This window comes from Stenella coeruleoalba (genome assembly GCF_951394435.1).
Source record: "Stenella coeruleoalba genome assembly, chromosome: 3".
Lineage (NCBI taxonomy): Eukaryota > Metazoa > Chordata > Mammalia > Artiodactyla > Delphinidae > Stenella > Stenella coeruleoalba.
The window spans coordinates 1061729-1075468 of record NC_137148.1 but is presented as its reverse complement, the minus strand read 5'-3'; the positions used below and the strand labels follow the sequence as shown (position 1 = coordinate 1075468).

Below are 13740 nucleotides of genomic sequence, written 5' to 3'. Positions count from 1 at the left end.
GCGTGGCCTCGCTGCCCGCGCCTCTGGCCAGGCTCAGCGGCAAGGCCCTGGGGCCCTGGGCTGGGTTTGTTTCCTCTTTCTTTCCTGGGGCGGTTCTCTCTTTGAGAACACAATCGGGGAGGAGAGGGAAGCTCTGTTTCTGAGCTTCCTGAGGCTTGAGTGGGCCCCGTGACCAGCTGTGAGTTCCCTGTGCTCAGGGCTGCTCTCGGGCAGTCCCTGGCTCCCTGTGCCTGTGGCGCTGGGGTCTCTGCTGGGTGTTGGGCTCCTGGGCCTGCGTTTACTGCTCGCAGCCAGAACTGCTTCCCGTCTAAGCGGCCTGCAGCCGCCCTGCAGCTGAGCCCGTCTGGGCGTCCGCGTGTGCCTGTGGCCTGGCGCCGTCTGCGAGGCGGGGGCACCCCACGAGTCCACGTGAGCGGGACGCCCCCCCAGGGTGATGGGGAGGCCTTGTGCAGGCCCCGCGCCGTCCTGGGGGTTCTCCGTGTGCCTGTCTCCCTCTCCTGGAGCCGGCCTGTCCCAGAGGTGGCCGTGTCCTGGGCCCCATCTGGTCACGGTGCCCACGGGTCAGGCCTGGGTTCTCAGGGAGGCTCTCGGGACGGTCACTGGGGAGGGAGCCTGTGGAGCTGATATCAGAGGAGAGACGCGCCGGGTGGTTCTTGGGTTTCCTCTTCCCTCTGATGGAGGGTCTTGGCCGCAGCCCGGCAGGAGCCTGAGTCGGTAACGGGAGCCGCCCCGGGAGGCTGGTGGGGCTCCCGGCTGCCCACCTCCCGCCTTTGCCCCGGCTGGGCCGGCCCTGCCGTCCTGAGCCCTTCCCCCCACCCCCAGGCTGGGATCACGACTGCTAGCTCCCGAGGAGGGAGAGGTCGGATCGGCAGCAGACCCCGAGGGGTGGCGGGGAGCCGGGTCCCCGAGTCCACCGGAGGCCCACGCCGCCCAGGAGGGAGCGCGTCCAGCCTGGGAGGGCAGGTCCTTTGGACGGGCGGGAAGTCCCTGAAACACTTACTGTTCTGGGGGAGCAGCTCACAGAGCCGTGGCCCACAGCCGTGCCCCGTGTGCCTCTGTGTGCTTGCACACGTGTGTTAACGTGTGTGGCTGGCTGGTTCCTCTGTGTTCTTGCCTCTTAGTAGCCGAGAATCCCGGTACTTTCCTTGTTGTCTCGACTGTGCGAGTGTCAGGTTTGAGGAGAAGGTGCCAGCCAGAGCTGGTGTCTTTGGCCCGATGGCTGGGCCGAAGCCCTTGGCTGGAGCAGCGGACACCGGGGCGGTGGCCGTGACCTTGGTCCGGGTTGAAGGGCGGCTGTGTCCCTCCAGTGCCCGCAGCCTTCCTGAGTCCTTGTGTGCGAGCACCCCGGTCCTTGGGGTCGCCCGGGAGAACCCTCCCCCGGGCGCGGGGTGGCGGGGGCAGCTTAGCGGGCGCAGGGGGCACGGCAGGGGCAGCTTAGCGGGCGCAGGGGCACGTCTGGGCCAGGCAGGCTCTTTCCCCTCGGTTGCGCCGCCTGCTTCTGATTTTGGCTGGGACCTGGTGTCACGGGGGGCGCTGGTGGCAGGGTGCTCCCAGAAGTGAGGGCTGTGTCATTTCCGGAAGGCCTCGCAGAGGTGCTGCGATCCGGCCTTGCCCGCCTCTCCCAGCGGACACCCGCCGCGCCCCGCCAGGTGCTGGGTTCCAGGTGCCCACACAGCACTCTCGGGTAGGGCGGAGCCGGCCTGCCGCCACCCGCGTGCCCGTGGTCCTGGGCCTGGACGGTGCTGCTTCCGGCCCCAGGCAGCGGGGTCTGTGCTTGGTGGGGGCAGCTGGGGGCCAGGCGCACAGGGTCACCTGGCGAGGCCCTTGGGAAGTAGCATCTCTGGACGTCTGGGCCTCCAGCCGGCGAGGTGCCCCCGCAGGCCACGCCTGAGGGTTGGGCAAGGGCCCATGGAGGTCCGAGGGGCAGGGGCACATCCACCTCCTGCCCTCTGGGCTCTCGCCTGTGGGCAGGCAGTTCTCGCTCCAGAGGCCTGGGTGGGAGGCCCAGGCAGCCCTCCGGGAGAGGACGTTGGGAGGTGCCCCGGCGAGGGGCCGCGTCCCGCTGGCCGGGCTGTGGGTGGTTCCTGTCCTGTCAGTGTTTCCCCTGTCTTCGCCAGAGAACGGGTTTCTGTTTTAGCCAGAGACTTGCTGTGAAAGCACGGGAGCTCCCGACCTCAAGCATTTCCTTTTTTTCTGGCTCGGACGCCAAACGGTTTCTTCTCAGGCTGTGCCCCTCGGGGAGTCCACTGGCCCAGGTGGCCAGGCCGCTGGATTTCAGATCCAGCATTGATCCTGGCTGCAAAGCACGGAGGGCAGGGGGCAAGGGCCAGAGGGCATTAGTTAACCCCGAGGGTCGTGGAACCTAAAAACTCCGCTGCAGTGCTGAACCACTTGGAAGGGGATGCAGCCTCGGGGGCCGGCCAGTCGGACGCACTGTTAGGTTGGCAGGTGGGAGGTGGCCCCGCGGCCCCAGCGCAGGACTGCGGGCCGCCCGCTGCCCGTGCCTCGGTGCAGGCCCGGCCCAGCTGACCCTCGGGAACGCCTCTGGCTCTGAGCCTCAGAGGTCACTCTCTGCTCCTCCCCTGGGAGCTCTTCCCGAAGAGAAAGAGACGGTGGTAGAAATCCCGAACGCTGGCCCGGGGCTGAGGGTGTGGGGGAGGCTGGCGCACTGGGAGGGGAGGGCTTGTGCGCAGAGGTTGCAGCGGGGCTGGCGGAGGCTGTGACCAGAGACGGAGGACGCTGCACTCGGGACCCTCAGTGGGGTTGGGGCTCTGACCACTGGGTCCGGGCCTGCCGGGCTCCACTTGGCACCCGAGCTGGCGCCCCCGTCCCGCCTGCCTCTCTGGCCTGGGCCATCCCCTCCCGCCCCGAAGGCCCTGCTGCATTCGCTCGATGCTGAGGACGCACGCGCCTCTCCTGGTGGCTTCCTGTTCCCGCCCCCTCGTCCAGAGCACCAGGTCCCACGCTGTCCCTGGTGACCACCACGTTTACTCAGGGTTAAGTTTGCATTTCATGGAGCCAGAAACCGGGCATCAAAACGGATGTGGGAGAAGCAGATCGAGGACGGGTGGAAAGAGCAGAGGCCGCCTCGGCGGGGGGCCGTGTGTCTCCGAGGGCCGGGCGCGCGGGCTGGTGGAGGCAGCGGCGCTCTGAGCTGCGTCAGGCCTGCACCGGATGGGGAGGGTCCGCTTGGACGTGTGGCCGGCGCTTGCGGGCGCGGGGGCTTCTCAGGACGCCCGTGATGACACGAGACACACGGCCTCATGCGAAGCTCGCTGCTGCCTCCCCTCACGGGGAGGAGGAGGGCTGCCCTGCCCACTTCGCCCCTTCCTGGCCACGGTTGCTCCCCGGGCCTTGGGCTCTCACTGCCAGGCACCCGCTGTTCCGCCCGTTTCTGGGGGGGCTCCTCAGTGGCCTTGGGCCGAGGCTGGTCTGCAGCTCTGGGTCCTGGGCCTGGTCTGGTCCGGCCTTGCTGGCCAGTCATCCTGGGAGCCCAGGGCAGGATGCCGCCCCGGCCCCTGGGGGCGGTGGGCTTGCTGTGCCGTGTTCAAAAGGTGCTGCAGGTTCCTGGAACTTTCTTTAGAACCTGGAGGGAGACCAGCAGGTGGGTGGACACTAAGGCCTGGCTGGGCCGCGCTGGGAGCCACCCCTGAAGCGCTGGCTTCCTCGGGCTCCTCGAGCGCGGGGGGCGCCGGGAGCACGGGTGGGGGCTTTGAACAGGCCACTCCTAGGCTGTGACGGTGTCTCAGAGCTTCCTAGTTTTTGTGATCTGGGCAGTTCTGAGGGTTGCTGGCCAGGTGTGTTGCAGGTGCCGTCGACTGGCATCTGTCTGATGGTTTTCTCGCGGCTCGGCGGGGTGTGGGTTTAACGGGAGGCCCCAGAGGGAACGTGAATTCTCATCGGCACCGGGGCTCAGCCCTGGGGTGTCCGTCAGGTTCTGCCGTGAAGCCTCTCTTTTCTGCAGCACCCCCGCCCCAGCCTTTGGAACGAGTGGATCCTGGCTTTGTGGGCGCCTCCTTTTCAGCCAGCGCCCGGTGCCGCTCTGTCCTCCTACTCAGCCTGCCGCTGCCCGCGCTGCAGGGGCGGCCGGTAAATGTACATCGTAAAGGCTTAAAAAGGTTAGTTACGGCACCTGGCTGCGGTGTCCTGGGAAAGCAAAACTCGGGTGTGCGTGCACGTCGGCAGTCCAGAGCTGGTGGTGGAGCCAGAGGCCAAGGGGCCGTAAACCGAGCGGCCGGCGCTCGGGCCATGTGGTACCTGCCCGCGGCCCCCGGGCTGTTTGAACTCACCAGCTGTGAGCGGGCTGGGGGTCACCTGTCCCAGGCTCCGGACTCCCTGGCGGAGAGCTCTGCGCGCGGGCGCCCGCCCTCCCCATGCCGGCGTGTGGGGCGGTGCTGTGGGCGTGTCCTGCGTGGTCGTCAGCTGTTTCTGCGCGTCACCCCCAGTTCCCTCCTGTCCCCTCGGGCCCCGGGCACCTTCGGCCCCTCTTTCCTGGTGCCGCGTCCGCAGCGTGGCCGTTCTCGGGCGTCCCCAGCACACGGGCACCCCCGCCGGTTGGACGTGTCCCGGCCATGGTGTCCCGTGGGTTTACTGGCCGAAGGATCCTTGTTTTATAACCGAATCAGTCTCCTTCCTCGGTGACGAGAGGGGTGAGTCACATACAAGGTGGCTGGGCTCTGAGGGACCTCCCAGCCTGGCAGGGCCTCCCCGCCCACTGCGCCCGCCCGGCTGGACACTAGGGGTCCGGGGGTCCCGGGCTTGCGGGGGGCTGTGACCTTGGACCGCGTCAGGCTGTGATCTCTGCGCAGTGAGCCCCACCGGCGGCGCCCCTGCTGCGTGAAACGAGCAGGCCGAAAGCCCCACCTGTGCGCAAGGCGGGGCGCCAGCTCTGCTGGTGGTGGGGAGTGTTAATCGCGTGGCCTCCAGGCCGTTTTTGTTTGACTACACAGCTGACGGCCCAGCCCTGCCCGTCCGTTAGAGCAGGTGAAAGGTGAACGAGGCCTGAGCGCTCCTGCCCGGAGACAGCAGGTGTGGGTCCTGCCCTCCCGGCCGGCGTGGCCCAGGACACCTGACCTTCGGGGGGCCCCTCCCACATGGCCCGGCAGCCACCGCTGTGCAGCGAGGGCGCCCGGTGACCTCCGGGCTGGGTGCCCGGCGGGGGCACCACGGGGGACCCGCCCCAGGAGGACGGAGGCGGCGGGGCCGGTGAGGCGGGCCCTGCGCCCCCGGGATCCCCTCTGCTCGGGCTTGTCCTGGGTCCTCATTGTCCTGACCAAGCAGAGTACGCAGCCGGCGCAAGCCCAGGTGAGCGGCCTCCTCCCCGAAACGTGGGGGGAGGGTCTCAGCCAGAGGAGGACCCCTGCTCTTCAGAGCCGCGACCGGGCCTGGCAGGGTTGCGCCGGGCGCCATCAGAGTCCCGGTGGAGGCGGGAGGGGTGTCCACCCGGAGCCTGAGGTCTTCAGAGCCCCCAGCGTGTACCGAGGGCTCAGGCCCTGGGGGGGTTTGTACCAGTTTCCTTTGTGAAGACTTGAGTTGTAACCTGCCCCTCCCTTGAAAAATAAGAACTGAGATTTGAGTGTTCTCCAGCGGTGAAAGCAATTAAGGGAATTTTAAGGCTCACCCGGGTAGCTTGTGACGGTTTTGCATTTTGTGGGATGGGATCGCAGGTGTGTCCCTCAGGTAGAAGCGTTTGATTTTTTTTTTTTTTTTGCGGTACGCGGGCCTCTCACTGTTGTGGCCTCTCCCGTTGCGGAGCACAGGCTCCGGACGCGCAGGCTCAGCGGCCATGGCTCACGGGCCCAGCCGCTCCGCGGCATGTGGGATCTTCCTGGACCGGGGCACGAACCCGTGTCCCCTGCATCGGCAGGCAGACTCCCAACCACTGCGCCACCAGGGAAGCCCGAAGCATTTGGTTTTTAACCAAGAGTCTCGGCTCCAGCAGGTCGAGGAGGAGATGGCTGCCCGAGGCTCCCACGGGAGCCTCTTCTCTCCGCTGGGTCCCCCAGCGCTTCGGAAAGCACGCCCGAGGACTGCCTTCTCAGAAATAAAGGGAAACGTGTTCTCGTTAAAGGATTAGCGATTAGGACGGTGGTTTACGATGGATAAGGAGACTCCCTGTTGGCCATAATCTCTGGTGTGGGTGGTGCAGCCCCCAAACCAGGGGAGTCGGGGTGGGGGGATTTACGGAGACGCTGGGGCGTGCGTTGCTGTTCCCCCGGTGCGTTGTGTGTGTTCCCCCATTCTCTATGCGAGCCGGAAGACCAGAGCCTCACGGCCTGACAGCCCAGTCCTGGCCGTCCCCGGGCTTCCTGTGCACACGTGCCCAGCACACGTGTCCCCACGGGGCGGGCCATCCTGGCCTTTGTGGGGCGTTCACGGCACCGTTTCCCACTCCCCGGTCTCCACGGTCGTCCTGTGTGTAAATAAGCCACTGACGTCCACCTGCCTCGAATCAGTTGATCCTGGCCGTCTCCCTGGGCCCCTCGCCCAGGCGCTTCTCGCCCATTCTGCTCCTTTCCGACCCTCGGCTCCGGGCCACCCCCCGGCCCTCATCGCGGCGGATGGGCCAGCTGTCTCAGCTCCTGTTTGAGGTCGTGGTTCACTTTCCCAGCCAGCAGGAGCATCACATGCTCCAAGAAAGATGTTGTCTCTGTGGATTGAACGTGGTTGCAGGTGCCCATCTGCCCCATGCCCGGTGGGCATTCAGACAGACCCCCAGAGCCCCCTGGACCAGGCTGTGCTTCCCGGGCGGGGGCGGCAGGGGCACCGGGGCAGCCGGGCCTGAGCTGAGTGGAGGCCCTGTCCGTGGTGGCCGCCTCTCCCTGGACGAGAAACACAAGACCTGGGAGCCAGGAATTTGTCCAAGGTTGGGGCAGAGGGAGAACCCAACACCCCTCCCGGGGTGGCCGGCACCCTGGCCTGCGTGGCTGAAGCCTGTTGACCGGGACAGAGCCGGCCTACGTGTCCTCCAGAGTCTGGTCTGCAGAGAGCTCTCTGCGGCTTCCGTTTACACCAGAAACCCAGTCGGAAACAGGATTGTTACCACCAGAAAAATACAGTCATTATCACCAGGAAGAAGGTGCCGGGCAGGAGCCCGCTTGAAGCAGGAAGGAGGGAGACAGGCTGGCGCCCTCCCGCAGATGCCTGCAGAGCGGGGGAGGGCGCTCAGGAGGGATTTCTTGTTTAATTGAATGTGGTTGCATTTTTTAAGCTGTTTTGACCCAACTTCAGAACTTGGACTTGAGAAAACTTTCAAGAGCACGGGATCACGTGTCATCTGCCTGAGCACTGGTCCCACCTGCCTTCTGCCTCCCCCTCCCCCTCTTCACACGTTCCTTCCCGATGTGCTGAGAACAGGCAGCAGGTGCGATGCCCTTTGTGTGTTTCCTAAAACAAGCACGTTTCCTCTCATGATGCCTGTAGTACGGTTTCCAAAGTCAGGACGTTTTCATTGACTGAAGTCTTACTTAGATCTTGCCGTCAGCCCAATAATGTCCTTTATGGAAAGAATCGGGCTGCTTCCATTTTCTTCCTCTTTCCAGAACGTTCCGGAGCCGGCCCGTGTCCTCCGAGGCCTCTGAAGAGGGCCGGCGGCTCCTTTGCTTTGCTTCAAGCTCCTCATGCTGGCATCCGGGGACCCAGGCAGTCATGTCCTCCCCTGGGTGTCAGTCAGCCTGTGACCCTCGTGTTCACCTTGACCCCTGGGTCGGTGGGTGGTCAGCTCTTCCTGGCACTGCCCCTGCCCCATGGTACTGAGCAGGTGGCTCGTGGGGCCGTGGTGTGTGGGGGGGGGTCCTTGCCCCGTCCCCTCCAGGTGTCGCCCCTGGTCCCAGCATCTGCTGGTGGTTCCCTCCCAAGCGGTTCCCTGGCCACTGGCTTCCTCGGGCCTTCTGCTGCCCCTGAGCTGGTCACTGGGGCTCGGCAGTGAGGGGCACAGGGTCCGTCCGGCAGGAGGGCAGGGCTCTGCCTGCCATGCGGCCTCCGCGGGCCGGACCCTGGGAACTTTCCGGGGGGGGTCTGTGGATTTCGGGGGGACTGGACAGCTGAGTGGGGGGTGAGGGGCGATGCCTGGACCCTGGTGGCTCCCGAATTTGTGTCCGTTGTGAGGGACAGGCACGTGAGTTCACAGGGGACGGACTGTGGGCTCCCCTTCCCTGTGCGTCTGGGCTCTGGTTCCTTCTGGGGGGTTGGGAGATTCCATCAGGAAGTCCCGTGTCACCTCTGGCGGGACCCGGTGAGCAGGTGATTCCCCGCTAAGGTCATGCTCCGGGTTGCCCCAGGGCCCCTGGGGGCCCGAGAAAAGCCAGTTTGGAGCGCTTTTTCCTGGTGTCCTCGCTCGGTCATTCTGATACAGGGCCACATCACACGCGGAAGGCCTGTGGGTGGGGCTGACGTGCAGGTGGGCCCAGGGTGGCTTCTGGGATGGCATTGCTCCAGGTCCGGTGGGATGGGGCAGGGCTGGGAGTCAGAGCGATGCCATCGGGTTTTTCTCTCTGCTTTGATGGGAGAACGTGGTAAGGCTCGCGTTTCAGGATCTGGGCGGAGCTCCCAGGGTGAGTCGGGGCTGACCCTTCGCTCCTCTGTGGCCTGGCCACACCGAGGGCCTTGATATACTCTAGCTGGGGACGGCGGGCCAGGGCTTCCTGACAGAAACAGCCATGGAGACAGCAGCCGCGATGGGCCACCTGCCGGCCGTGCGCCTACGTGTGGGCTCCGTGGCACTCCCCGCAGGGACTGTGCTCTGAGCTAATGGGGTCGCCAGTGAGGCCGCCGTAATCCACCAGGATTGGGGGGATTGGAAAGCTGAGCTGCTGTCAGAACACAGCAGCGAACCTCTGTGCCGCCTGGTGCAAGTGCTGGTCCCCACCCCGTCCCCGCCGAGGACGGTCGCGGGCCAGCCTGTCCGGATCTGCTGGTCTCGAGCCGTTTGTCCCACGGGACCCAAAAGGGCCGGGGTGGGACTTGAGGTTCCTGGACCCAGCGCCACCTTTGGCCTTCTCTCTACCTGGCCCCTCGCCCCCTGACAGGTAACTTAGGAAAGTCCGAGGCACGTAGACAAGCGCCTGGCGGGCCCCTCCTCCTGTTCCCTCGTGGCCTTTAATTCCTTTCACATCTGAGCGAGCCCTTCCCCACAGGAGATGGAAACCCCGGGGAGAACAGCCCGTTCATCGGCAGCGTGGACGTGGACGGAGAGAGAGCCTTCGAAAGGAAGAGCATGGCGCTCTTTGAGGTGGGTCACCGCCCCCTGCTCTCCCCTTCAGAGCGGAGGCGGCAGTGCCCGCGAGAGAAGAGCCCGGCCTAACGGTGCCCTGGGGTCCGGGCAGAGGCCTCAGGGAGCCCCGCGGAGGGGCTGGGCCTGGGCCGTCTGGGGAGCCCCGGGGCCCTGAGCCCTGACCGTTGACCCGCTGGGCACGTAGAGCGGGAGCCCTGCTGGGAGGTTGGTTTGGTCGGTCTGGGGCGTCTCGGGGTGGGGAAGTCACTAACTCCACGCCTCGGCCCCAAACAGGAGGAGATGGACAGCAACCCCATGGTGTCCTCGCTACTCAACAAGCTGGCCAACTACACCAACCTGAGCCAGGGCGTGGTGGAACACGAGGAGGCCGAGGACAGCCGGCGGCGCCAGGCCAAGGTGCCCCAGCCCGGCCCCGCCCCGCGCCAGGGCCGCCCTCCCCCACCGGATCCCCTGGAACCCCCCCCTTCGCTTCTCAGTCGCGGGACTTGTCCTGCTGCCACCTTCCTGGGAGCCTTATTTCTGAGGGTTTACCTCTGGGAGCCTCTCCTAAGATGCGCCCAGCTCTCCGAGGATTCTGTGCAGAGACCTTGGGGCGGTTCCGTAAGCCCAGCCTGCCGAGCTGCGCGCAGTGCGTGGGGCAGATCGGGACCCGAGCGGGCAGCTCCTGGCCTCTGTCCCCAGGGCACCCGGGAGCCTGTGCCAGAGGCTGACGCAGGCCACCCGTGACCCTCAGCACGACCGTGTGTGGCCAGGTGGGCGGGTTTGGCGGGATGACCCGGCCGCCCCACCCCCGGGCATGGGTCCGTGGGAGCGGCCCTTGTTATCCCTCTGACCAGGGGGCACAGAGATGGGGGCTCGGTCCCCCAAAAGTGCCTTCTCCAGGGTCTGGGCGCCTCTAGTATCTTGGGCCTCGTAACCGGCCAGGTTGATCCTTCAAAGCTGCCTTCTATGGGAGTGCCGGGGGCCCCGTCACGGCCTTTCAGGACAACTCAGGGTCATCTCGCCACTGTACAGGGCCGGGCCAGGCGGGTGGGGGCCCCGCGCCCGTGAGACTGGAGGGTTTGCTTCTGGTGTTTCACGGTCCTTGAGCCAAAGGCAGGGGCCAGAGCTGCTCTCGGCTTGTGTTGCCCTCACCCTTCTCCACCGTCCTGCGCCCAGCCAGGAACCGCCACGCTTCCGTCATCCACAAACAGGACACGGGTCTGCGGGGGGGCGGGCTGCCCCGGACACTGGCGCTCAGGGCCCAGGTGTGAAAAGCCAGCTGCCGGGTGCTGTCCAGGCCTCAGGCCGAGTCTGCCCAAGGCTTCTGACCCACCTCCATGCTCCCCGGGCGCCCCCTTGGGTTACTTCCCCGGGGTCTCTGCTCCATGCCAGCCCCATGCCAACTCTCTCGCTGCGGGCATTCCTGTGGGTCGACCTTCCATTCTCACCCTGAGAAGCCCCCCGGCTTCCTTTGAGGGGGGTCCGCCTTTCGGCCCAGCGAGCGGGCTGGGCCACGTCTCCCCAGCCTCCACAGGACGCCTCGTTTCAGGCAGCCTGTCCCCTTTCACGGGAAATGTTTCCAAAGCAGATCTTTCCAGCTTTTTTTCCTTTTATTCACCTAAGTTTAAGCAGCTTCCCCATTAAACGTTCTCTTGCTCTTTTAGCCAGGTGTCCCCAAATCCCAGCTGTGTCTCCTGATGCTGCCGTCACGCTGGCCGGCGGGCAGGATGGGCTGGCCCCCGGCCTCGTTCCCGAGCTCTCCGCTGGGCAGCTTTGCTCGGCTGTAGTCTGTCTGGGGTTACGGAAGACGTTTCTGTCAGGCACCCTCCTGCGGTTACCCCGCGGCGGGGTGACCCTCTCAGGCCGCATCTGGTCGGCCGTGCTGCGGGGCCTTCGGGAAGGGGGTCGCTCACAGGGGGCTCGTCCTCTCTGAACTCTCGCTGAGTCCCCTCCCCTCGCTGGGCACTTCTCCAGGTGGGTCAAGACGCGGCAGATTTCTCTCTGGACTTGGTGCCTCTGCGCCCTTGCGGCCTAGGGAGTGGTGGCCGGTCCCTAACCCTTCCTTCCGGCCTCTCGTTTCCCCCCACTTCGCGCTCTCCTGAGGACCTGCGCTGTGGTCGCTGCGGGCAGAGCCCAGGTCGGCTTGCTCCTCGTCTTCTCTCCAACTTCCCCACCTTCCCGCTGTGCCCCTGATGGAGGGGGCGCCGAGCCCTTCCCTCCCCTCCCTTCCCCCGGGGCAGTGACGTGGTTTTGCCCCGCCCCCCTGCTCCTGGGCAGTGAGGGCGTTGCCAAAATCTTGGCCTCTGTACGCCAGTGCTGAATAGAAATACGGAGACAGTTTTGGAGGAAAGAGAAAGAGTAGCTTTATTTCTTTGCCAGGCAAAGAGGGAACACAGCGGGCTAGCGCCTCAGGAACTGCCCACCCTGCAGGGGTAGTCTTACAGTGGTCGAGGAGCAGGGCGTGGTCAGCTCGTGGAGCAGGGCGTGGCCAGCTCGTGGACAGCTCTCGGATTGGTTGGCATCAAGGTGAAGTTTCAAGCATCGTCCGCCTTCTGGTTTCAGCTGGTCTGGGGTCTGTGTGCTTGTGGCCAGCAGGTTCCATCTGCAGGTTCCATCTGGGGGGCATCTGCTTCCCGCAGAAACAACTTAGGAAGGTGTGTCAGGCCTTTATCTATGTGTTTCGGGGAACGGGGAGTTCAGGACTCTGAGACGCGGCAGAATTATAGTCTGAACTACTGCCAGTTCCCCAGGCCAACAGCTATTGTCTGTCTCTGTTGATACGTCTTCACGTTTCCCAATCATTCACTCTTGAGTCAGACGAGGACCCAGGGGCTTGTACACAGTTTCAAGGGTCCTACTGTGGGTTCTGTCCAAGCCCTGGCCTCCCGTCAGCCGCCTTCCACGTAACTGAAGCTGGGCCTTTGCTGGTCTTCGTTCGTCTTCCTGTCCCCTGACCTCTTCGCAGTCTCTGGGACCCACGGTGTGGACTCGGCGCCCGGCGGGGGCAGGGGGGCTCTGGGGAGGCGCTGCCGGCCCCGGAACCTGCTCCGATCTCTTGCAGAGCCCCCGCATGGGCACCCTCATCGGCGTCTACCTGCCATGCCTGCAGAACATCCTGGGTGTCATCCTCTTCCTGCGCCTGACCTGGATCGTGGGGGCGGCCGGCGTCCTGGAGTCCTTCCTCATCGTGTCCATGTGCTGCACCTGCGTGAGTGGGGCGGGGGCAGCTGGACGTCGGGGCTTTCCGGGGTCCCCGGCCCCAAGGGCACCCCTCACCTGCGCTGGTGTGGGCGCAGGTCAGCACCCGGCTGCTGACGGGCCGGGGGCGGTCTCGTGGGCCCGCCTCCGCAGAAGCCAAGGGTCAGCGTCCCCTGGTGGCCACCACTCACGGCCATCCTGTCCTGCATTTAGACCAGGTCCCCTGCCCGCTGGTGACGCGTTCAGCCCTGCACCCGGCTCACCAGGCCCTCCTCCACATGGCCTCCGCACCCACGTCCCCGTCTGCCTTAGCGGCCCAGGAGCCTTTTCTTGCGACAGCTTGTCGTGCCTGGTTCAACCCCTAAGTGGCCCTCAACACCTGCCCACCCCGCCTCCCTCCTCCCCTTTCTCCATCGCTGTTACGAGGAGGGTGATTCCGCTGCTCTGAGCCCCCCAAGTGCCACCTGCCTGAAAGAATCCAACGACGCAGATGAGCCAGGGTCCCCTCGACCCCAGCCTGCTGCCCTGCCTGTCCCCCAGCTGCGTCCCCCGACCGCCCCGGGCCGCCTCTGTCCACGGCCTTCCCGCTCCTGTGCTGTCGTGTCTGAAGGTCTTGCTTGAAGGTTCTCGCTGTTCCGCACGTGCTGCGTTCGCTTAATGAGCCTGGAAGTGTCTTTGGAGCAATCACCCCGCCTCTCCCCCAATAAGAGCCGATGAAAAGCAGGAGACAGAGCAGGGCCTTTGTCAAGCTAGAAATGTCCCTGGCAGGAGCCAGTCAGGTGGGCACTGAGGCTGCAGGCTTCCCGGGGGCTGTTTCTTCCGGTCCTCGGGTTGTGAAGTAATTGCTCCCCAGCCCACAGGTGTGACCGCTTTCCTGAGCAGCGGGTGAGAAGGCCCGCCCTGGACAGGCTCTGACAGTCCCCCAGCCCCGTGGGGTGGGGGCCTACAGGGGGTCCCCCCGCATCCCATCAGGAAGCGGGCGCCCACTGGAAGCAGGAGGCGGTCCCGAGTCGGGTGTTTCCTGGGGGCTGACGGGAGCTCGGCTTTGGGGGTTAGTGGGAGAGAGCAGGGCTGCGGTCCTGCGCATTATGGCGCCCGGTTACCCAGCAGCGCTCTGAGGTCGGCAGCCGGGAGTCGGCAGGCGGGCGCCGCCCCAGGCCTGGTGCCGTCCGCCTCCCGGGGTGGCTCTTGGAAATGCTCGTTCTTCTAAAAGGCCCCCGTCTTTCTGCAGACGATGCTGACCGCAATCTCCATGAGTGCGATCGCGACCAATGGCATGGTCCCAGGTGAGGGTGCCGCGGGGAGCTGGGAATGGCGGGGAGTGAGCG

The 13740-nt window shown here is 65.6% G+C and overlaps 1 protein-coding gene across 4 annotated transcripts in view; it reads left to right on the top strand.

The window, feature by feature from the left end:
- The window catches only part of SLC12A7 (solute carrier family 12 member 7), a 42440-nt gene that overhangs the window by 5293 nt on the left and 23407 nt on the right, over window positions 1–13740 (top strand). For 2 of the 4 annotated variants that reach the window (XM_079917613.1, XM_079917616.1), the window contains exons 2-5: window positions 9135–9229; window positions 9506–9628; window positions 12276–12422; window positions 13644–13698. In XM_079917613.1, coding sequence (XP_079773739.1) covers window positions 9135–9229; window positions 9506–9628; window positions 12276–12422; window positions 13644–13698 — 420 coding nt within the window. Of the gene's footprint in view, window positions 1–388; window positions 409–9134; window positions 9230–9505; window positions 9629–12275; window positions 12423–13643; window positions 13699–13740 lie in introns of those variants that run through there. The other 2 variants (XM_079917615.1, XM_079917614.1) reach the window with 2 other exon arrangements.